General features: G+C 49.4%; 1 protein-coding gene across 2 annotated transcripts; it reads left to right on the top strand.

The window, feature by feature from the left end:
- Positions 1 to 872: 872 nt before the first annotated feature.
- LOC121855374 (protein dachsous-like) lies at positions 873 to 22,801 on the top strand. Of its 2 annotated transcripts, none has more exons than XM_042350266.1 (17): positions 873 to 1,087; positions 1,961 to 2,133; positions 2,311 to 2,456; positions 2,662 to 2,807; positions 3,450 to 3,625; positions 3,938 to 4,135; positions 4,696 to 5,037; positions 5,161 to 5,301; positions 5,724 to 5,871; positions 8,911 to 9,128; positions 9,612 to 9,740; positions 13,002 to 14,890; positions 15,109 to 15,357; positions 15,761 to 16,632; positions 16,805 to 17,136; positions 17,803 to 18,071; positions 18,645 to 22,801. In XM_042350266.1, the coding sequence occupies exons 1-17, from the start codon at positions 898 to 900 to the stop codon at positions 21,199 to 21,201; spliced, it is 8,175 nt and encodes a 2,724-aa protein (XP_042206200.1). In that variant the 5' UTR covers positions 873 to 897; the 3' UTR covers positions 21,202 to 22,801. The 2 variants fall into 2 exon arrangements, with proteins under 2 accessions (XP_042206200.1, XP_042206199.1); XM_042350265.1 differs by having other exon boundaries at positions 2,662 to 2,813.
- The last annotated feature ends 1,728 nt before the right edge of the window (positions 22,802 to 24,529 follow it).

Raw genomic sequence — 24,529 nt, 5'->3', positions numbered from 1 at the left:
TACACATAGCATGGTGGTCGTAAGGACATATCAGAATGTTACCACAGTTATCACTTCGTTATTTATTTATTTTATTTATTTTTTTACATGTATATTATAAGTATATGCATATTTCACAGTGGTGTTGGTATACATTAATAAGGTAAGGGAGGGAACCAGTACAGTCTGGGTTGTATTAAGGTGAAATAGGAAGACAGAGCTGTTAGGATTATGTCTAGTTGGCAAATATGATTATTACAATAGTTATTTCTATTGAATGGTTTTGGTGGTACAACATAAACAGGTATATGAAGTAGGTATTACAAAAATATTAATACTTAGACAACAGACAAGTGATTGACAGACTCGTAAACAAATAGGGCACAGGTGTAGGTGTTAATATCCTCGAATTTTAACATTTTTAGTTTAGCAAATTGTTTGTTAATGTGATTTTTTTTTTCAAGTACGTCATTGTCCGCACAACTCTGCGCAGTAATCAGGGGATGTGTTTTTGTAGAGCCAGAGGTGTCACATGATTGGCTGAGAGATCAATACTTAAATAGATGTTACCTGATTGGCTGATATATCTCTATGTAAACATCATCTGATTGGCTGAGAGATCAATACTTAAGTAGATGTTACCTGATTGGCTGATATATCTCTATGTAAACATCATCTGATTGGCTAAGAAATCAATACTACGTAGGCATCACCATATTAAACTTAAAGTACTCTACTCTTGATACATCTTTCAATAATACATAACCTACTGTATACATAACTTATACAGCACTTTTACATAACGTTCCCTGGTGTAAGTATACATGAATCAAAAATAAATATCTTTCTTCCCTTGGTTGATATATCCCTTTTTCTTGACCTTTTAACCTTGTGTGACCCTAATTGGCATTGTCCTCTATGTTCCAGGTGTCAGCGACGGATCCGGACTGCGGAGTGAACGCCATGGTGAACTATACCATAGGGGATGGATTCAAGCGCTTCAAAGAGTTCGAGATACGGCCAATGACGGGGGACATCTGCATCTCTGGCCAGCTGGACCACGAAACACGAGCGGTCTACGAGTTCCCTGTCGTGGCCACGGATAGAGGTGAGTGAGTCTGTCTGTCTCCGGATAAACTACACGCCCACTGCTATGCTTACACTACACGCCCACTGCTATGCTTACACTACACGCCCACTGCTATGCTTACACCACACGCCCACTGCTATGCTTACACTACACGCCCACTGTTATGCTTACACTACACGCCCACTGCTATGCTTACACTACACGCCCACTTCGTTAGGTTTACACCACACGCCCACTGCGGCGCTTACACTACACGCCCACTACTATGCTTACACTACACGCCAACATATGCTTACACTACACGCCCACTGCTATGCTTACACTACACGCCCACTGCTATGCTTACACTACACGCCCACTGTTATGCTTACACCACACGCCCACTGCTATGCTTACACCACACGCCCACTGCTATGCTTACACCACACGCCCACTGTTATGCTTACACTACACGCCCACTGCTATGCTTACACTACACGCCCACTGCTATGCTTACACTACACGCCCACTGCTATGCTGTGTGTGTATCAGATGATGTCTGTGAAGTCGTGTTACGTCCTGTTATCTTGTTATCTTCCTGGTGATAAGACATGAACGTGATAATTGTTCCTCTTGATGTGTCCCATGGTGGTGAGAGAGAGGATTAGTGTGTCCCATGGTGGTGAGAGAGAGGATTACTGTATCTCCTATGGTGGTGAGAGAGAGGATTAGTGTGTCCCACAGGTGAGAGAGGATTAGGTGTGTCCCATGGTGGTGAGAGAGAGGATTAGTGTGTCCCATGGTGGTGAGAGAGAGGATTAGTGTGTCCTATGGTGGTGAGAGAGAGGATTAGTGTGTCCCATGGTGGTGAGAGAGAGGATTACTGTATCTCCTATGGTTGACGTGTTACAGGTGGGCTCAGTACAACAGCCGCCGTCAAGATACAGTTACTAGACGTCAACGACAACCGCCCAACGTTCTACCCCCAGCAGTACAATGTATCCCTCCGCGAGCAACACAGGTCCTCCTCCTCACCTGTCGTGGTGGTCGTCGCTACAGATAAGGACGCCGGTATCTACGGACAGGTGAGTCGCAATGCTTGAGAGCTAGTGTGTAATGGTGTTATATTGTGTTACTTCCCCCCCCCCCTCCCCGCATCATCTCTCATTCCAAAGTGTGTAGAGGTGTTATATTGTGTTATATTGTGTTGCATTGCGTTGTGTTGTATTGTCTTACGTGTTCCCCCTCATCTCCTCCCACAGGTGACCTACGAGATCGTGGGCGGTAACGACGCTGGCATCTTTCGCATCAACGGGAAATCAGGGGAGATCTTCGTCAAACAGCCTCTCTCTAAGGCCACACCCATGTACCACATCAACGTGTCTGCCCGTGACGGTGCTGGACTCAGGTACGTGGTACTAGGGTACAACCAGCGTATACTAGTAGGGCACGACCAGGGTAAACTAGAGCACGACCAGGGTACACTACTAGAGCACGACCAGGGTAAACTACTAGAGCACGACCAGGGTAAATTACTAGAGCACGACCAGGGTAAATTACTAGGGCACGACCAGGGTATACTACTGCCCCAAGTTAATTTGAGTATCCTGCAGGTCCGTGGTGGATGCCGAGGTAGCCATCTCCGTGATCGACACCAACCAGGAGCCGCCCATCTTCGAGAAGCCCCGCTACATCTTTGGCGCCAACGAGAGCGTCTCCCAAGGCACCGTCGTCGGTACTGTCACCGCCACGTCCAGCGGTAGGGGTGAGTCGTGTTTATGGTTTTCATGCGTTCGTGGTTGCGTTTAAGTTATCTCATTTTACGCCTTTGTTTACTTCACTAATGGGTGTTTTACGCATATGGGGGGCTTTATATTTTATTTTATTTTTTACTTTAATACAACTTAACGCAACCAGTAACTAATTCATGGTCACCATCATTTGCATGTGACCCACGACAAACACGGTGATATGTCAGGTACTTAGAGGGTCTTATTCATTGCACCTTCACTAACTTACAGTATAGCAACGTATAGTAATATTGATGTACTTATGTATGTACTTTTGTTGTTGATTCAGTAGAGTATTTTTACCTGAAGTACCTGTATGTTTCACTCGTAATTAAATGAGTTCACTGATAAGTTATTCATATTTCCTGTGCATAATTTTATTTGTATCTTTACTGTACTACATACTCCGTTGGTGTTACAGTATTTGTACATGTATCTGTATTGCTGAATCTAAATAACTAAACCGAATTACTACTAACTTAAACGAATGACAAGTAATTTTACATTTAGTCTTCCTGTACTACTGACTGTAAACACTGTATGACTCAGACATGACGGGTTTCTTAAGGGTTAAACATGACTCTGGGGATTTATTATTGTTAATCCCCTAGGTGGCGGCGAGGTGAGGTACAACATATACTCCGGGGACCCCAATGGTTACTTCAGTATAGACAGCCTGAGTGGTATGTTGAGCACCGCCTCGCCCCTCGACCATGAGTCACACCCCTTCGTCCTGCTCAATGTCCTCGCTACTGCCGGTAACCCACCCACCTACGGTCACACTCAGGTCAGTATTCCCCCCACATCACCAGGTCACTACTCTTACCTCCAGGTCACTACTCTTACCTCCAGGTCACACACACACACACACACACACACACACACACACACACACACACAGGTCAATACATACAAACGCATATGATGACAGCCACAAAAAATTAACTGCATATATAAAGAGGAAAATTTAAGAATGGATTAGTGGATAAATAGTGAGATAAAGATGTATTTAGATAGACAGCCACCATAAATTAAAGAGGTGTGCTTCGATAATTATATCCCGAGGCCAGTGTTATAACTCACCTGCCTCGCTCCACAGGTCAACATCAGTATTTACGACGTGAACGACAACGCCCCGGAGTTCGATGTGAACTCCGTCAAGATCTCGGTGCGGGAGAACGCAGAGCTCAACATCGCCATCTACGCCACCCACGCCACCGACCACGACTCCGGCGATAACGGCGTCATCACCTACACCCTCGTCCAGAACCCCGGCAATGTGTTCATCATAGAAGAGGTGAGTGTTGAACCTCCTCGTATGGTATGTAGCGCCTTGAATCCTTGTTATGCTTAAGACAATATAGATGTATTGAGAGTTAGAACTATAGATGTATTGAGAGTTAGAACTATAGATGTATTGAGAGTTAGAACTATAGATGTATTGAGGTTAGAACTATAGATGTATTGAGAGTTAGAACTACCAAATAGTGAGAGTTAGAACTATATAGATGTGAGAGTTAGAACTATAGATGTGTTGAGTTAGAACTATAGGTATGATGAGAGTTAGAACTATAGATGTGTTGAGTTAGAACTATAGATGTGGTGAGGAGTTAGAACTATAGATGTATTGAGAGTTAGAACTATAAATGTATTGAAGTTAGAACTATAGATGTATTGAGAGTTAGAACTATAGATGTATTGAGAGTTAGAACTATAGATGTATTGAGAGTTAGAACTATAGATGTATTGACAGGAGGATAAAGATAGATGAATGAATGGATCCTTAGATAGAGTGATTAATAGATGGCCAGTTGAATGCATTATATGTTGTGAGTGACGTGTTATGTCCCCCCACAGGATCAGGGCATCCTCAAGTTGACTGAACAGCTGGACTACGAGGATGTACAGAAGTACACGGTGGTGATCGGGGCGCACGACCAGGGTGTTCCCCGCCTCTCCTCCAACCTGACGGTGAACCTGGAAGTGCAGGACGTCAACGACAATCCTCCCGTGTTCGACAAGACGTCCTATGTGGTGAGCGTCCTGGAGTCCCTACCGGCCAACTCTCAGTTCCTGCAGGTGACCGCGGTCGATTTAGACACGGGCAACAATGCCAGGCTGACCTACACCATCAGGGAGAAGGAGTTTGAGAACATCTTCGGCATTTTCCCCAACTCTGGCTCACTCTACCTGAAGGAGGTAAGTACTCGAGTGTGTCTTAAGTAATTACGGCTGCACCACTGGTTTGTCAGTCATGAGTCTATGAAGTAAATATAATGCAGGTGTTTTTAGCGCCTCGCTTTATATCTTGTGTCCACGCAGGTGCTGGATCGTGAGACCCGGGACCGGTACGTACTGACGGTAGTAGCTACGGACAACGGAACCCCCGTCTCCACAGCTTCCACCACCGTCACCATCAACGTCCTCGACGCCAACGACAACACTCCTTCTTTCTCCAGACAGGTACTGTCCACTTTTCTATATACTGTATATGTATCGCCCTTCTCCAGACAGGTGGCTCCTCTTCTCTGAACAGTTAATCCTCATTTTTCAGACAGCAACTTTCCTTCTCTGACTTTTAATGATTTAATGAAAAGTGTTGTGTTAGTCAGTCCCCCTGTACAGCTTTTGTCTTGATAGATATAAGTATTTAGTTGTGTTGTTGATGTGAACCTTCTGACTGTTATTTTTTTTATAATTAGGTCCTTTACTTCATAGTACATGTTTTGCTTTTTTCTTATTTTGATGTAAATTACATATCTGTGCGTGTGTGCGTACGTACGTACATGCATGCGTGGCAGAGTGTAGTAACAGTCGAGCCAGCAGTGAGCACCGCTTGAGCGTCCCACACACACACTCACGCTAACTCGGTGTTACCCTGGCAGGTGTACGAGTTCACGGTGGAGGAGAACTTGGACTCCGGGGCGGTGGTGGGCAGCGTGACGGCCGAGGACCGCGACCTTGGCAACAACGCCTCCCTCAGGTTCTCTCTCACACCAGCAGATGGCTCTTTCCAGATCAACCCCGTCACAGGTCAGTGCCCCTCTCTGTCTGTCTGTAATTCCGTTTGTCTTTCTATTTGTCTGTGTTTTTTCGCTCTTCCAAACGACCCTTGCAAATCATTTACGTCACAGCTCATGTTTTGGCGTCCATGGAAGTGTGATTGTTTTCATCACCAAGTTATTTTCTCCTTTTCGCCTTTGTTAAGGAACCAACACAAAGTTCGGCTGTAGCAGGATGATTTTTCTTCTAGTTTCCTTTAATACTGTAACTTACCCGAAAAAAAAGAACCTCATATCAGACATAAATACCAACAAAGATTCCAACGAGGGCGCCAAATATACTTACGATGATGTGCCCTTCGCTCTACCCAATCAGTGACTCAGGCAGTGACAATAAATGACGGCATCAACCAATCAGAGTGTTGCTGAGACAGGCATCACTAGTGTGGCCGCCTAATGACGTGTTATGACTCCTCGTGAACATCCCGGTAACAGAAAGAGCTGGTGCAGGGTGTCGTTGGCTGCACCACGGGGAGAATGTGTCCAGCGGCGGGATGGTATGACAGTGTCACATTAGATTACAATGACGCTGACGAAGGTGTTAAAACTGACGAAGGTGTTTATGCGGAAATTATACCAATATGGATTATTATATCGTTGTAATAGATGTTTATAAGTTTTGATGATGAGCCGTTAACTCCTTCCCTACCGCAACCTCTGACAACTCCACTTAACATACTGTACACCTACTAAAAAATTATTCGGCATCCTTACCGCGTGATACAATATGACACGGGTGCTGAATAATTTTTTATTGGGTGTACACACCATCGACTACATACATTACTAACTGGGCCGTGCAGGATGGAAGGGTTGCTACATAATATACTGTACGTTGGCATAATTCACTCCCAACATGCAGAGTTGTGGTGGTTGATGGCTCATGTAGACTGTAGGACAAATATTGGCGGACATCCTGCGACCGGCCATTCACCACCGCGGCTCCAAGGCGGCCTTGAGAAAACACACTGTCGGCAAATACCTGTGTAAATTTCCTGATGAATTAACACAGTGGAATGTTTCGTCCAAGACAGTGGTGAGGCCAGTACCCTCCCCCACTCCCCCTACTCTACCCCCACTCCCACTACCTTCCCCCACTCCCACTATTCCCTTTCTCTTACCCTAACCCCACTCCTTTCCCCCTACTCTACCACCAACTTCCTCTTACTCTACCCCTACTCTCTTCCCCCCCTCTACTCCTCCTCCCTCCCCCTCTACTCCTCCTCCTCCTCCCTCCTCCACTCCCACCTCCCTCCTCTACTTCTCCTCCCCCCACTTCTCTACCTCCCCCTACCCTCCTCCCGCCCTCTCCCTCCTCCTCCCTCCTCCTCTACTCCCTCCCTCCTCCTACTCCTCCCTCCCTCTACCCTCCTCCCCCTCCTCCCCCTCCTCCCCCTCATGCTTTACTCCCCCTACTCTGTCCCTCTCCTTCCCCCTACTCCTTACCCATACTGTAGTCCGGCTCCGCCCCCACATCACCGCCCCCAATTGTACTCCATCATTACCTCCCCCACTCTAACACCTGTAACACACTCTTTCCCCTGCTATATTATCGCCTCCCTCTCCCCTACGATTGGCTGATTGAGGATGTGGGGGACGATGATTGGCTGTATAGAGGGTGTGGGGAACGATGATTGGCTGCTGGAGGGTGTGGAAGACGATGATTGGCTGATGGAGGGTGTGGGGGACGATGGTTAGCTTATATGGAGTGTGTGGGGTGACGATGATTAGCTTATATGGAGTGTGTGGGTGACGATGATTGGCTGCTGGAGGGTGTGAGGGACAATGATTGGTTGCTGGAGGGTGTGGAGAACGATGATTGGCTGATGGAGGGCGTGGGGGACGATGATTGGCTGTATAGAGGGTGTGGGGGACGCCCCGTCGACCGTGATTTGTCCGATATTAGCGGCGATGTTATCACCCTCACTCCCTGCAGGGGTCCAGGGATGTGTGGGGGAGGGGGGATGTCCTGCCTGGGGAAGACCATCACCTCTCTGAAGATTAAAGAGGGTTTCCTTCCGCAGGAAAAGAATCGAATCCCTTGCTTCGACATTTTTTATTAATTTCTGTGATAGGTGATCCTCATAGGGCCACTCTGTTACGTCACCCAGTGATGATACATTTTGGGTCCCTGCTACACCCGGCACCGTACTCAAGTACCTCGACCCGCACACCACCTTTCCCACATACTCCGACCCGTGGGACATCGTCTCCACGTGCCCCAGCTTACGGGTAAGTTGGACGGGCGTGAGAGGGGTGGGGGGAGACGAGAGGGTTAATAAGGTTGTCCGGGGCGGGTCGGGGCGCGCCCTGGTGTGAGGCGCGGTGTAGGCGTGTATGTTGGCATGCCATGCCGGCCCCACCATTCACCCCGCGCCACGGGGGGCGCCGCGCCCCACACACACTGCCATTTTCACTAATCTTCGCCTCATGCCCTCTCGCTTCGTTCTCTGGGGGTGTTACGAAGAGAGGAATGCAGGAATACACCAGAGTTGGAGCCGGGTGGGGTGATGCACGGCGCGTTAGTCCATAGAAGAAAAAGGGGAGTAGACGGCCCGCGAGAGCTCTGACAGACCCCTGGTAGAGGCGTCAACACTGGCAGGGCGGCAGGTAGTGGCGGCCCATGAGGATCCCCGGGGGGCGCCCAGCTACCCCACACAGCGTCCCTGCCCCTAGTACTGCCCCGCACACCACTCTTACCCCTAGTGTTCCCCCACACCTCTTCACTGCACCTAGTGTTCCCCCACACCCCTCCACTGCACCTAGTGTTCCCCCACACCTCTCCACTGCACCTAGTGTTTCCCCACACCCCTTCACTACCCCTAGTGTTTCTCCATACCCCTCCACTGCACCTGGTATTTCCCCACACCCCTCCACTGCTCCCCCACACCCTTCTTACTGTTGTCTCAAACCTCACCCCTGCATCACTGTTGCCCAACCTAACCTTAATGTAACTCTTGCAAACATATATATTATTTATACCTCCCTAAAGATCCACTTCCTCCTGCAGGAGAGATCGTAACCCGCGTGGCCCTGGACAGAGAGCTGAAGGCGGTGTACGAGGTGACGGCGGAGGTGCACGACGAGGGGCGGCCGCCACGTCACGCCCGCGCCACCGTCAGAGTCCTCGTCACCGATGTTAACGACAACTCCCCAACCTTCATCGAGCCCCGTGAGCCATCAGTCAGCGTCAGGGAGGAACAACCCGCCGGCACCGAGGTCCTGCAGGTAGGTGGTGTTGATGATATTCTTCTCCCGGAGTTACTTGGCTTCTGTTGGGCTCCATTAGGTAGTAATTTTAGGCCTTCTGTAGTCACTGAAGGTCTCCAGTCTTTCTTTGATTCTTATAAGTTTCCGTAGATTAATGCAGAGAGTTTCCACCATTGTTCCCTTGCTCTTTTAGGATCCTGTACGTGACTTAGCTAGCAACAGAGTGCCAAATAGCCAGCATCAAGTCAACTAGGAATCAAGTAGCAAATAATTAGCCAACAAGGCGTCAAGTTGCCAGTATCTAGCCAACAAGGCATCAAGTAGCCAGTATCTAGCCAACAAGGCATCAACTAACCAGTATCTAGCCAACAAGGCGTCAACTAACCAGTATCTAGCCAACAAGGCATCAACTAACCAGTATCTAGCCAACAAGGCGTCAAGTCACCAATAAAATGGTAAACGGTGCCAAATTGTCATTAACTAAGCCGTGTGCCGGTACAGGTTCGAGCGACAGACCGGGATGAGGGCAACAACGCCTCCATCACCTACTCCTTCATCACCAGCGACGACAATGATGATGACAGTGCCTTCAACATCAACCCGACCACCGGTGTTATCACCACCACCAAGGTCTGTACCATCCCTCTTCTATCCACACCCCAGGATCATTATCCACATCCCAGGATCATTATCCACACCCCAGGATCATTATCCACACCCCAGGATCATTATCCATATCCCAGGATCATTATCCACATCCCAGGATCATTATCCACACCCCAGGATCATTATCCACACCCCAGGATCATTATCCACACCCCAGGATCATTATCCACACCCCAGATCATTATCCACACCCCAGGATCATTATCCACATCCCAGGATCATCCAGGATATCCACACCCCAGGATCGTATCCACACCCCAGGATCATTATCCACCCCAGTGCCACTATCCCACGCCAGGATCATTATCCATATCCCAGGATCATTATCCATACCCCAGGATCATTATCCACACCCCAGGATCATTATCCACACCCCAGGATTATCCACACCCCAGGATCATTATCCATATCCCAGGATCATTATCCACACCAGGATCATTATCCACACCCCAGGAATCCATATCCATTATCCACCCCAGGATCTGTATCCACACCCAGGGCCACTATCCACACCCCAGGGCCACTATACCCAGGGCCTATCCACCCAGGCCACTATCCATAACACGGGACCAATATCCACACTCCAGGGCCACTATTCACCCCAGGCCACTATCACACCCCAGGGCCACTATCCACACCCCAGGGCCACTATCCACACCTATCCACATCCCGTGCCACTATCCACACCCAGTGCCACTATCCACACCCCAGTGCCACTATCCACACGCCAGGCACTATCCACACCCAGAGCCACCATCAACACCCCAGGTTCACTACCCACACCCAGGCCACTATCCACCCCAGTGCCACTATCCACATCCCGTGCCACTATCCACACCCCAGTGCCACTATCCACACGCCAGGGCCACTATCCACACCCAGAGCCACTATCAACACCCAGGTTCACCCACACCCAGGGCCACTATCCACACCTAAGTGCCACTATCCACACCCCAGTGCCACTATCCACACCCAGGGACACTATCCACACCCCAGGGCCACTATCAACACCCCAGGGCCGTTATCCACACCCCAGGGCCACTATCCACACCCAGAGCCACTATCAACACCCCAGGTTCACCCACACCCAGGGCCACCATCCACACCCCACACTATCAACACCCCAGGGCCGTTATCCACACTCCAGGGCCACATCCACACCCCAGGGACACTATCCACACCCCAGGGCCACTATCCACACGCCAGGGCACTATCCACACCCAGAGCCACTATCAACACCCCAGGGCCGTTATCCACACCCAGGGCCACTATCAACACCCCAGGTTCACTACCCACACCCAGGGGCCACTATCCACACCCCAGGTTCACCACCCACACCCAGGGCCACTATCCACACCCCAGGGCCATTATCCACACCCCAGGGACACTATCAACACCCCAGGGACACTATCAACACCCCCATCCACACCCAGAGCCACTATCAACACCCAGGTTCACTACCCACACCCAGGGCACTATCCACACCCCAGGCCACTATCAACACCCCAGGCCTATCCACACTCCAGGGCCACTATCCACACCCCAGGGACACTATCCACACCCCAGGGCCACTATCCACACCAGGCCACTATCCACACTCCAGGGCCACTATCAACACCCCAGGTTCACTACCCACACCCAGGCCACACATCCACACCCCAGGCCACCACACCCAGGCCACCATCCACACCCCAGGGCCATTATCCACACCCCAGGGCAACACCCAGGCCACATCCACACCCCAGGGGCCACTATCAACACCCCAGGGCCACTATCCACACCCCAGGGCCACTATCAACACCCCAGGGGTATCCACACCCCAGGGCCACTATCAACACCCCAGGGACACTATCAACACCCCAGGGCCATCACACCCCAGGGACACCCCAGGACACTATCACCCCAGGCCACTATCACACCCCAGGGACACTATCCACACCCCAGGCCCCATCCACACCCCAGGCCACCATCCACACCCCAGGACACATCCACACCCCAGGGCCCCAGGACCCCACACTATCCACACCCCAGGGCTCATCCACACCCCAGGGCCACTATCCACACCCCAGGACACATCCACACCCCAGGCCCCATCCACACCCCAGGCCACTATCCAAATGCCACTATCCACACCCCAGGACCCCACTATCCACACCCCAGGGCCACTATCCATCCCAATCACCCAGACACTATCCACACCCCAGGCCACATGCCACCATCCACACCCCAGGCCGTATCCACACCCAGGGCCACTATCCACACCCCAGGGCCACTATCAACACCCCAGGCCATTATCCACACCCACTATCCACCCCAGGCCCCCATCCACACCCCAGGCCATCCAAATCCCAGTGCCACTATCCAACCCCAGGGACACTATCCACACCCCAGGCCACTATCCACACTCCAGGGCTACTAACCACACCCCAGGGCCGTTATCCACACCCCAGGGCCACCATCCACCCCAGTGCCACTATCCACACCCCAGGGCTGTATCCACACCCAGGCCACTATCCACACCCCAGGCCACTATCAACACCCCAGGCACACCCAGGCCACCATATCAACACCCCAGGGCCATTATCCACACTCCAGGGCTACTAACCACACCCCAGGGCCACTATCCACACCCCAGGGCCATTATCCACACCCCAGGCCATTATCCACCCAGGGCCACTATCCACACCCCAGGGCCACATCACACCCCAGGCCATTATCCACACCCCAGGCCACATCCACACCCAGGCCACTAACCACACCCCAGGGCCACTATCCAAATCCCAGTGCCACTATCCACACCCCAGGGACACTATCCACACCCCAGGCCACTATCCACACCCCAGGGCCCTATCCACACTCCAGAGCCACTATCCACACCCCAGGGCCACTATCCACACCCCGGGGCCACTATATTCTATAAAATAGGGTCACTATCCTCACCCCAGGGCCACTATCCGTAACCCGGGGCTACTATCCACACTCCAGAGCCACTATCCATAACATAAGGTCACTAACCATACCCTGGGGTCACTATCCGTAACTTGGGGTCACTGTTTATTGGACTGCAGCAATGTAGTGTATAACGAAGATTTGAGTCGTGAATATATTTTATTACATCAGAGAGAGAGAGAGAGTATTCCCTGAAGGTGCTTGGGTGTGTTGTATAAGAACTTAAGAGACAAAGATAGTGGAATTTTGTATACAATATATCTTGTCTTCTGACAGATTCTGGATCACGAGGTGAAGCAGGTGTACCGCGTCACAGTGTTGGCCAGTGACCAAGGAAACCCGCCCAAAAACGTCACCAAGGTCATACAGATAGAGGTGTTGGACCTAAACGACAATCGGCCCACCTTCCCCGCGTCGTCGATGGTCTTCAAGGTGAAAGAAGGTGTGAAGGTGGGCGAGGAGGTGGGTTCTGTCATCGCTGTGGACAGGGACGCCGGAGAAAACGGCCGTGTCACTTATACCATCCTCACTGGCAACACCTACGGCACCTTTGATATCAACAAGACGACGGGGCAGGTGTTCACTGCTAAACAGGTAGATTACGAGCTGGCCACGGAGTACATGCTGCAGGTGAAGGCTGTTGACTCCTCAGCCACTAACCCCCAGAGCTCCATCATCAACGTCAAGATAGAAGTCCAGGATGAGAATGATCAGTCTCCCATCTTCAAAGATGATCCTATCATTTTCTCTATCAGCGAGAACACAGTTATCGGTACACCAGTGTGGAACTTCACTGCCACCGACCTGGATTCAGGTGACAATGGATATGTACAGTACTCACTGACGCAGCAGAGGCCCAAGAAGGTGTTCAAATTGGACTCAACGACTGGGATGTTGACCCTGATGGCGCCCCTTGACCACGAGGAGCACCAGGAGTACACGCTCGTAGTGACGGCTGCTGACCAGCCCCGGGACGAGACCCACAGCCGTCAGGCTTCTGTCACCGCGCGCATATTGATCGAGGACTACAACGACAACTCGCCCAAGTTCGTATCACGGGGACGTGTTGACATCATGGAGGATGAGCCTCGAGGATACCCGGTCCTACACGTCATTGCAACTGACGAGGACTCGCGTGATAATGGCCGCGTCACTTATATCATCAGTTCTGGTAATGAAGATGCTAGTTTTGCTCTTCACTACGAAACAGGAGTGTTGAGTATAGTAAAAGCCTTGGACCGCGAGCGTGCCACTCAGTATCGCCTCAATGTGACCGCAAGTGACCACGGTCAACCTCCACGTTCTGCTGCGCAGGTCATAGAAGTCTTCATTGAAGATGTCAATGATAACCCTCCCAAGTTTAGTCAGCCTGTGTACCGGGCCAATGTCTCCGAGGGAGCTCCTCCAGGAACCTCCGTCATTCGTGTGACAGCGTCAGATCGTGATCATGGTACCAACAGCAATCTGACCTACATCATCCCAGCGGGGATCGGTGACAACAAGTTTCGCATCAACCCAGCCACTGGAGCCATCCACACTGTGGCCACACTGGACCGCGAAGAAAAAGACCAGTTCACTCTGACTGTATATGTGCGTGATGGATCCTTCCCGGCTCAGTACGACACTGCTTCTGTCTTGGTAACACTTACAGACGTCAATGACCACGCTCCCGAGTTCCGTGACTCCTGCTACCCCTTGCGTGTGCCGGAGAACACTGACCTCTCCGTCATTCACACAGTGTTAGCCACTGACAGAGACGCAGGACTCAATGGCAAGGTCAGATACTCCATAACAGATGGTAACGTCAACAACAAATTTAGTATTGGGTCATATTCTGGGCAGCTGTCTTCTCGACCTCTAGATCGAGAGGCACACGCCAAGTATTTCCTGGTGATCACGGCAGAAGACCGGGCATCCTCGGCCCTTCGTGGTATCTGCAACATCACCATAACAGTCGAGGACCAGAATGATAACGACCCCAAGTTCTCCCAGAACCGGTACACGTCCACTCTGCCTGAGGACGCCCTGCCGGACACGACGGTGTTAACTGTGAGGGCTGTGGACGAGGACCACGGTGAGAACGCCCGTATCACCTACTCCCTCAGTAACGAGACTCAGTGGCTCTTCAAGATAGACAATGAGACTGGTGTCATCACAACTGCTGGGTAGGTTTAATGCTGAAAAAATATTATATAATTGATACACGTAAAGGTACAGTAATTTAATGGCTAACTTCAAATTAATATTTTTTTCTTGCAAATGAGTGAAACTAAATGATTAAATTTTACTTTTTCTCGAAAGCCAATATTTATTCATTCTCTTTTATTCATTGTACATTTTGGTTTACGTGTTCTAACACTCGGGGAACTTGTCTTCTCGACAGGTACTTCGACCGAGAGAAACAGAATGTGTACACATTCGAGGTGCGGGCGACTGACGGCGGGCGGTATGACTCTCGCTCGGAGAAGGCACAGGTACAGATCACCATTACTGATGTGAATGACAATAAGCCAGTGTTCACACAGTACCCGTTCACCGTGGACGTGCCCGTATATTCCCAGCCCGGTCACCAGCTGCTCCAGGTCTCCGCCACCGACAAAGATGAGGGGGTCAACGCCGATATTGTTTTTAGGTAATTTTACCCCTACCTTCCCTTGGGGTGCAGCTGCAAGTTTTAAGTAGACTTACCCTTACCTTCTCATGGGGTGCAGCTGCAAGCTTTACATAGACTTACCCTTACCTTCTCATGGAGTGCAGCTTCAAGCTTTACATAGACTTACCCTTACCTTCCCATGGCATGCAGTTACAATCTTTACATAGACTTACCCTTACCTTCCCATGGCATGCAGCTGCAAGTTTTAGGTAGATTTCCATGAACAATTTAGAGATTCAATTTTATGTCTACAATAACTGAACATCTGCAGACAAGAGAAACATCGGCTACCATTTGACTAACATGGTTTCTGGTTTAGAAACATTGGAGTGAGGTATAAATAAATGTGTGAGTCGGTCATGTTGTAACGTCTTACTTTCAGCTTGGTGGATGAACCGGCCAACAATAAGTTCCGAATCACCCCTGAGACCGGGATTGTGACAGCCACTAGCCAACTGGGCCTGGAGAGTGGCCGCATCTTCCATCTCGAGGTGGTGGCCCAGGACCGTGGCCGTCCTCCACAGTCTTCCACGGGCCTCGTAGAGATACGGGTCGGAGACGCCACTTCAGCCACCACACTTCAATTCCAGAATTTTACCTACTCCGCCGAATTGGGTGAGAACGCACCTGCTGGCTCAGACGTGGTGAAAGTTGGCGCCTTCCGCTCTGATCGTCGAAAACAGAGAATAGCATACAGCTTTGGCTCTGGAAACGAGGACCACATCTTCGACATAAACAGTAACAATGGCCTGATCCGTGTGCGAGACCCTCGACGCCTGGACTATGAGACTATCCCAAGGATGAGGCTCATCGTGGTGGCTCAGGCAGAGGGAGAGACGCCCCTCTATGCTTACACCAGCGTCTGGATCACACTTGTTGACATGAATGACAATGCCCCTCGCTTCACACAGGACCGCTACGTGTCTTCCGTCTGGGAGGGCTACAATAAGGGGGCCTACGTCATGCAGGTGTCGGCTACTGACGACGACACAGGAGTTAATGCCAACATCGTCTACCACATCGTCGACGGCAACCATGATAACGCCTTCGTCATCGACCCGCCCTTCTCTGGAATCGTTAAGACCAACATCGTGCTGGACCGGGAGATCCGCGACGCCTACAAGTTAACCATCATCGCCACAGACGAGGGCGTGCCTCAGCTGACTGGCACCTGCACCCTCAGGATCAACATCGTGGACGCTAATGACAACCAGCCAACCTTCCCTCCACACTCCATTGTCCAAGTCTCTGAAGGTCAGTACTGCCAACTATCTTTACTCTCCATACCCTGATAGTATATGTCACTTGTCAACAGATGAACTTACTGTAATATTTTAATCTAATTATAGTTATCACTATTTTCACTAAGGTTATTATTGTTACTGCTACTCATTCATGTTGTTATCATCACTATCACCTGACACAGGTGCGGAGGTGGGTACCGTCATCACCACCATCACCGCCAATGATGTGGACACCAACCCGGCCATCACCTACAACTTCGCGGCAGACGGCAACCCTCACAATATGTTCAGCATCGACAAGTTCAGTGGCAAGATCACCCTGGCAGTGCCGCTGGACCACGAGGCTCGTGCTGAGTACATGCTGCAGGTGGAGGCGTCAGACACCGCCCATGTGGCCACCACCTCCATCACCGTCCAGGTAGTTGATGAGAATGACAACAGCCCCATCTTCACCCAACAGGCCTACCAAGTGGCCCTCCCAGAGCTGTCTGTCTCTGGCACCTCTGTCATACGGGTGAGTGACACCCTTTGTCTGCCATGCCTGGCACTATATTGATAAGTTTCATGGTTTAGTAATATTAATAACAACATTTACCCACGCCACAGATCACAATGAAGTGTTTAAACGGTCGGACACAAGGGAAACTGTTGACCGGGTGTGTCTCTGTCTGTCTTTATGTGCTGCTTGTTTACCCTCTGTGGTGGTCAAGTGTGAAGGTTGCGGTTATGTATGGATGAGTTATTGGTGATGTTTGGAGGTGGTGATGTGTGGACGAGTTAGTGATGATGTGTGATGGAGTTAGTGGTGATGTGTGATGAAGGTGGTGATGTTTGGAGGTGGTGGTGTGTGGACGAGTTAGTGGCGATGTGTGGAGAAGTTAGTGGTGATGTGTGATAGAGTTAGTGGTGATGTGTGGAGAAGCTAGAGGTGATGTGTGGAGGAAGTGATGTTGATATGTGGAGGAAGTAGTGGTGATGTGTGGAGGAGATGAGGAAGAGGATGAAGAGGAAGTGAAGGCACCATCACCATTTTCATCATAGCTTTCTATATAAACAATAGACATATATAAAACATGTATATATTTAGAGAAACAAAGGCAGACATTCACACTACCAATCCCCCAGCTCACCATGTATATAACCCACTCCGTCTCACTCACTCCCTCTCTATCTTCTGCAGGTAAACGCAACAGACGCTGACGCAGGGAACAATGCTCGTGTATCATACAGTCTGGGCACATCATCGGACGGCGGGTTCTACATCAGCGAGAGGACAGGTGTCATTTTCACCAACTCCTCCATCCATTACAACCCCCGCCACCCTGTCATCCAGCTGGTGGTAACCGCCAGGGACGGTGGAAGACCTTCCCTCGCCGCCGTCGCTGCCGTCAGGATACAAGTCACTGACGTCAACGACAATGCCCCAAAGTTCTCCCGAGAAGTTTACACGTAAGATCCACCACGCGTCTTTTACTTGCTTGTTGAGTTTACATTTAAATTATGTCTTCCTTGGTGACTTTAGCTCAAAATGTTTCCCATATGTTACATATACAGTACAGTACAGGTAAGCTCTAAGCAGTAGGGTAATACGCAAGGCATAACATAACATTACATAGTTAACTCAAGTTAATCATCATATACATACATACATACCCTGTACAGTACTGTTTGCTCGGGTTTACTTCCTGAAATAGAAATAATCTGACATAGTTGATGTCAACATCTAGTCTCAAAATCTTATATTTCACTTTTTTCTGAGTTGCCATTGATCAAATTTAAGACCGACTTATATTTTCCTGGAGTTTTAGAGTTTGGAAACATTGGAGGTAATAACTTAACTGTGTGGAAGACTTTAATGTTTACAGTACAATAACTTTAACCCATGAAGTGATCAAACGTTAATTAATCCCCTTTGACTTTAGCCTCTTCAAAGTGCAACACACTTTAATTGTGAGAAAGATAATGTATGTGGTTTGTGGGTGAGGAAGATTAACTGTCTGATGTTTGTATTTATATTCACAGAGCCCATGTGAGCGAAGATGCCCCTCGAGGTCACCCAGTCACCCGTGTGTCTGCCTCTGATATGGATGAGTCGCGCCACAACCGTAATATCGACTACCGACTGGTGGGCGGTAACGAGCTTGGTGCTTTTCAGATCACTAGCAGCACTGGGGAGATCATCCTGGTGAAGAGGCTCGACCGTGAGGAATGGGCTGAGTTCCGCCTGGTAGCTCTGGCCACCGATCGAGGACGACCCGCGAGAAATGCCACAGCGGAGGTGATCATCACCGTAGATGATGTTAATGACCATGCCCCCATTTTTAACCAGAGCGAGTACGCTGTCACTGTGAGTGAGTCTCTGAGCCTGGGTGCATCAGTCCTGCAGGTGCTGGCCTCAGATAATGATGCCGGGGACAATGCACGCATCAACTATGACATTACATCAGGGAACGATCGCCAGGTGTTTGCTCTGGACTCCGAGACAGGTGTGGTCACTCTGCGAGAGGCTCTGGACTATGACAGTGTAGCTGAATACCGCTTTATTGTCCGGGCAACTGATAGTAACCGCCACCATCCATTGTCAGCTCTGGCCACGGTGCATATCACACTGGAAGACGAGAATGATAACGCTCCACAATTCCCTGTTGACAAGTATCTTGAGTTTGTGGGCGAGAATGCTCCTGTCGGCACCTCGGTGTTTACTGCACATGCTAATGATGCCGACAGGGGACAGTATGGAGCACTCAACTACTCCATACCTGGAGGCAAGGACATGGACAAGTTCAGTGTTGACTACAAGACGGGTGTCGTAGTCACTAAGGCAATGTTCGACTATGAGGATAAGCAAGCTTATTCATTCTTGCTCCGTGCAATTGATGCAGGAGGCAAGTCCTCTGTGGTCACTGTCCAGGTCAACGTGGACAGCCAGGATGAGTTTGCACCTGAATTCTTAGAACGTAACTATTTCTTTCCTATACCACCCAACATGGAGGTCGGGATGGTGGTGGGGCGAGTGGAGGCCACAGACAAGGATGAGGGCCCCGATGGCCGTGTCTTCTACTCCCTCCGTACATCATCTAACACATTCAAAATTAATCGCACTTCTGGAGAGATCACTGTGCGACGAACTGGTGCAGGCGAGGAGGGGCTCACACGGTTGGAGGTGGTGGCCACATCAGGACTGGTGGGATCTCTCAGTGCCGTGGCTGTAGCTGAGGTGAGTGTCGGAGGAAAGAACGGAACATGGAACAACACGACACCTCCAACTACCGGGGGCCAGGACTCAGGAGGCCTTGCCACCTGGGCGATCGGTCTGCTTATTGCCCTCATCTTCCTAGTGATCATCTTTGGAGGAGCATTTTTGTTCTTGTACCGACGGAACATTCGTGCTCGGAAACCTGCAATGGCCGACCAGTTTGATACTTCCTTTGACACTATAGACATCCGACCTCCACCCACACCACAACCAGACCTGTCCCAATATCCACCGCGCTACAACGACCTACCTCACTATGACCACCATGGGGAGCGCAGCCATCACCATGGCAACACCACATCAGAGATGAGTGAACAAAGCCAGAGTGCCAGCAGCGGACGGGGCAGTGCTGATGACAACGAAGATGTGGAGGACGAGGAGATCCGCATGATCAATGAGGGTCCTCTTATACAACAGCAGAAGTTGAGGGAAAGACTTGGCCTGCCTGACTCCGGAATTCGTGATGATGACAACATGAGCGACGTTTCTGTACACAACACTCAGGAATACCTGGCAAGACTCGGTATTGACACTACCAAAAGTGAGTCGACCAAGGGCTCACAGGACCTGGCGCACTCCATGGAAAGTATGCACATGTTCGACGACGAAGGTGGAGGAGAGGCAGATGGCATGGATATCAGCAATCTTATTTATGCTAAGCTAAACGAGGTCACACCAGAGGAAGAATCCTCCATAATGGACGGCACACGGGCATTTGGATTTGGTGATGAGAGTCAACCCTCCATGACGGGTTCTCTTAGTTCTATCGTCCACAGTGAAGAGGAGTTGCAGGGTTCTTACAATTGGGACTACTTGTTGGACTGGGGGCCGCAATATCAGCCTCTGGCTCACGTTTTCTCTGAAATTGCCCGCCTCAAGGATGACTCTGCACCTAACTACAGTAGGGAGCCAATGAAAAAGACGCTGAATCCACAGGTGAAGACGATCCCACCACCACTGCTGACGAGCGTGGCGCCGCGCTCCATTGCCCCTGTGGCGCTCAGCTCGGTGCGCACTAGTCAGTTGACGCTCCCATCCCTGCCTCGCTCCCCCATCAGCCACGAGTCCTCCTTCACCTCCCCTGCCATGTCACCATCCTTCAGTCCTTCCCTCTCCCCGCTGGCCACCCGATCCCCATCCATTTCGCCGCTGATGACCCCAGGAAGCGTCAGCCATACCACATCTCCTGCCGCCGCTGCTGCTGCTGCTCAGACTTCGGCCACGTCCACGCCACACCATGGTCGACCAGTTGGTCAGCGGCCAGGGCCGACAGGGCTTATGGCCGGGGCTTCATCGGGCTCAGAAACAGAACTCAGGATATAGCCGTCACTATACCCTCTTCTTTACCACTACCACTTCTACCACCACCACCATCACCCTCACCAGCACCACCACCATAACCACAGCAGCCTGCCCCTACCCCAACGCCCACACTAGACTGCCCCGGCTCCAAACAAAGGACCCTGCCCCCTGCCTCAACAGACTCCAGACTTTACCTTGTTAGTGGCCAAATTACGAATGTGATATAGTTATTGGTGTGACGTTGCCAAATGTGCTTCATCGCATGGTACATTACGTGTGTGTGTTCTGTGTATATTTGTGAATATTTAAATATTAGAATCAAAGCTGGCATGGAAAAAGAGTGAGAGTGGGGCGCTCCCTCTTGTCAGGTCCTCACCTGATGGAGGCTCTTGGGCGAAGAAAGTGGCAGTGTGTTTGATAAGGTGACATTAATGGTGAGTGTCAGTGACTGTGTAAGCACTGTTGAATCTACCACCTGGTGAGAACAGCCGTCACCATCATGTAGCCGGTGCGACTTGATGCCTTTATTGAATTGTACCTCAGTAATCAGTGTTTGTTGATCATTTGCTCGTTATACCAGTGCTCGTTAACTAGTGTTGTTAAGCAGTGCATCGGTGACCGACGATGCGTGACGAAGTCTGATGGAGTCACCAAAAAACAACCAACCAGTTACTAAGCGTGCCAGAGCTGTGAGCCATGAGGCCGCCTCACAGACAAGTATCTTATATCCGTGTGCGGTGTAGCGGAACTCTGCTGCACCTCAGTGATGGTAACATAAACCTATCAGTGTGTCATCCGCCCCTCACGCCCACGTCGCTGTGGCTGTGTACTCATTTTGTTCTCCAGTGATAACTCAAATCAGTGTTTTTAGTGAAATAAACACCCAGTGCAAATAAATATAGAGCTTCGATAAAGGTGCCCTGTTTGAAAAATAAGGGTGCTAACTGTATCACCTCAGAAGTTATTTGCCAAATGTGTCACACAAGGAATGTTATGCCAATGAACCTGCCCATAGTGGCGCAGTGCCAAGGTAGTTACCACACCTACGACCCCTCGCCGGCAACATGTTCTGCCTCCTGCACTACCGGGTCTTCCTGTTAGTGTGAACCTCTGTACTTTCCCACATCCTCTCCTGGATACCCTTCCTTCCTTCCTTTTTTTCTATTATATGTGTGATAAAATCCCCTACACCTTCCTTTCAATAAGGTTTTGTCCTCTCACTCTCCTATTCAGGCTAGGGTGATGTCGACCTTCCAGGGTGCAGACACACACCACCTCACTGTCCACGGCTCTGCTGAACATTACCTCTGACAGTAGTGACATTTTGCTGCATTACCCAAGGAGATAATATTTTAGCTGATTTTGGTAACATGACTGTCTCTCCTCCAAAGCTGCTCATGTTTACATAACTTTACCTTATCCACTGGCCAAGACCCACTTCTCTTCACCATACTGACAAAAGATTGCTGGATGTTGGATCTCTAAGTCTAAGGAAACAAACTGTGTGCTAAAGCCAAGCAGTGTGAGTCTTGCTTTGAGTCTAAGGATTATTTCTCTCCCGCTCTCCGTCTTCTCTTATTTATCCTCAGTTATACCAAAGTTATAAAATGCTTGATTTACTGTCCCGTTGTTTTGTTCCACCTCCTGTCCTCAGCAGCCTCCTTCCTTAGAGACACTCCTTCTCCCACTCCTCCTCCTCCAGAATTACCATAAACTTCCAGCCGGTGGGTCGCTGGGATCCTCATTGTGCCAAGATGCCCTACCACATTATTTTTACAGTTTGATGCCACCCATGAAGAACGTGAGCAATAATTGTGCCAATTCTTCTCCCTCCTTCCCTGCATACCCACAAGTTGCCATGATCCGATGGCCAACGTAGTGCCAACCTCCACACACACACGTTGCCATGGTCCGCTGGGTGACGCAGTGCCAATTTCTCACATAAGTTGCCATGGTCCATTTGGCAACGTAGTGCCAATGCCCCTTAAACCCAAATGTTGCCATGGCCTGTTTAGCAATGCAGTGCCAATTCCCATATTCACACATTGCCACATTCCTATGGGTGACACAGTGCCAATTCCCATATGTATGTTGCCGTGGTTCACTGAGCAACTCGGTGCCAATTCATCCCCATGCATTGCCATGGTGCTGTGGGCAAGAGAGTGCCAAGCCTCACACACAGTCCAGAAGACACCCAGAGGTCCTCCTGGGCATTGATTGTGCCAAGTCCTCCTTCACCACACCTTCTCAGTCGTCTATTGATGCCTTGGTCAGTTTTGAAGATGTACAGATTGTTTTTAAATTATAAATTATTACGCAGGTTCTGACTGTTTCCACACAACACGTTTTTCTTTGGCTGTCGTCGAATGAAGAAATTACGCAATAGATTATTGATTATTTATAAGTGTTAAAGATGTGAATTTGTTGTATTTATATAAAAATAAACTTGTGCAATGCCAAGTAAGGATAAGTGTCGGGTTAGACTGTTGAGACAATATTCCTCACTGGTGGGCTCCCTTAGTCCTGCCATCAGATACATCTTACATATTTACCAAAGGCTTAAGTGCAACAAGCAAGGCCGCCACACATGGTTCGCTTCCTGTGTGAAACAATGAGATTTTCGCCTAAAGTGTCAAGCCGTCAACCTGACACCTTCCCCGCCAAATCAAAATGTACCTATTACATAGCATCAACCTGTCCGCCGCGGACAGGCAACTCTCTCTGTACATAGTTTGATGTGAGCATTTTCTCTTTTCTGTACAGTTAATTTTGTGTACACACAGAAATTTGTATAATTTTGTATTGTGATAACGCCTTATACCTTGTTTAAGGTATAAACTTTAATAAAGAAATAGTTGATAAATCTTGTGTTTTAATGTTTGGACCAAAATAATAAGACTGAATTATTGTTACTTGTACTTTTTAAAATTCAGATCAAAGATAACATTACACTACAGTAAGACAACATACATACACACACATACACACACACAGATGGTAGACAAGAAATTTGTGTGGGTCCACCCTTGATAAACTCGGATAAGAGTGCCTGTACTTAAAATTTTTGTCTTTCGTCCAAAAAATAGATTTTGTTCAAAATCTCAGTATAGGTACTCCTGAACATGCTAATTAAGGATCTGTTAACCAAAATTTGATATCTGCATTTTTACTCATTCAAATGACTTGCAAATGTAATTACAATTTTCTAAAAGCCATTTGAACAAGTAATAATCCAGATATCAAATTTTGGTCAACAGATCCTTAATTAGCATGCATGTTCAGGAGTACCTATACTGAGATTTTGAACAAAATTTTTTGGCCGAAAATTACAAAAATTCTAAGTTTATGC

The sequence above is a fragment of the Homarus americanus genome, unplaced genomic scaffold (assembly GCF_018991925.1).
Source record: "Homarus americanus isolate GMGI-L3 unplaced genomic scaffold, GMGI_Hamer_2.0 scaffold51014, whole genome shotgun sequence".
In the NCBI taxonomy this organism is placed as follows: Eukaryota; Metazoa; Arthropoda; class Malacostraca; order Decapoda; family Nephropidae; genus Homarus; species Homarus americanus.
Note: the sequence above shows the minus strand (reverse complement) of the source record. Positions and strands in the feature narration are given on the sequence as shown.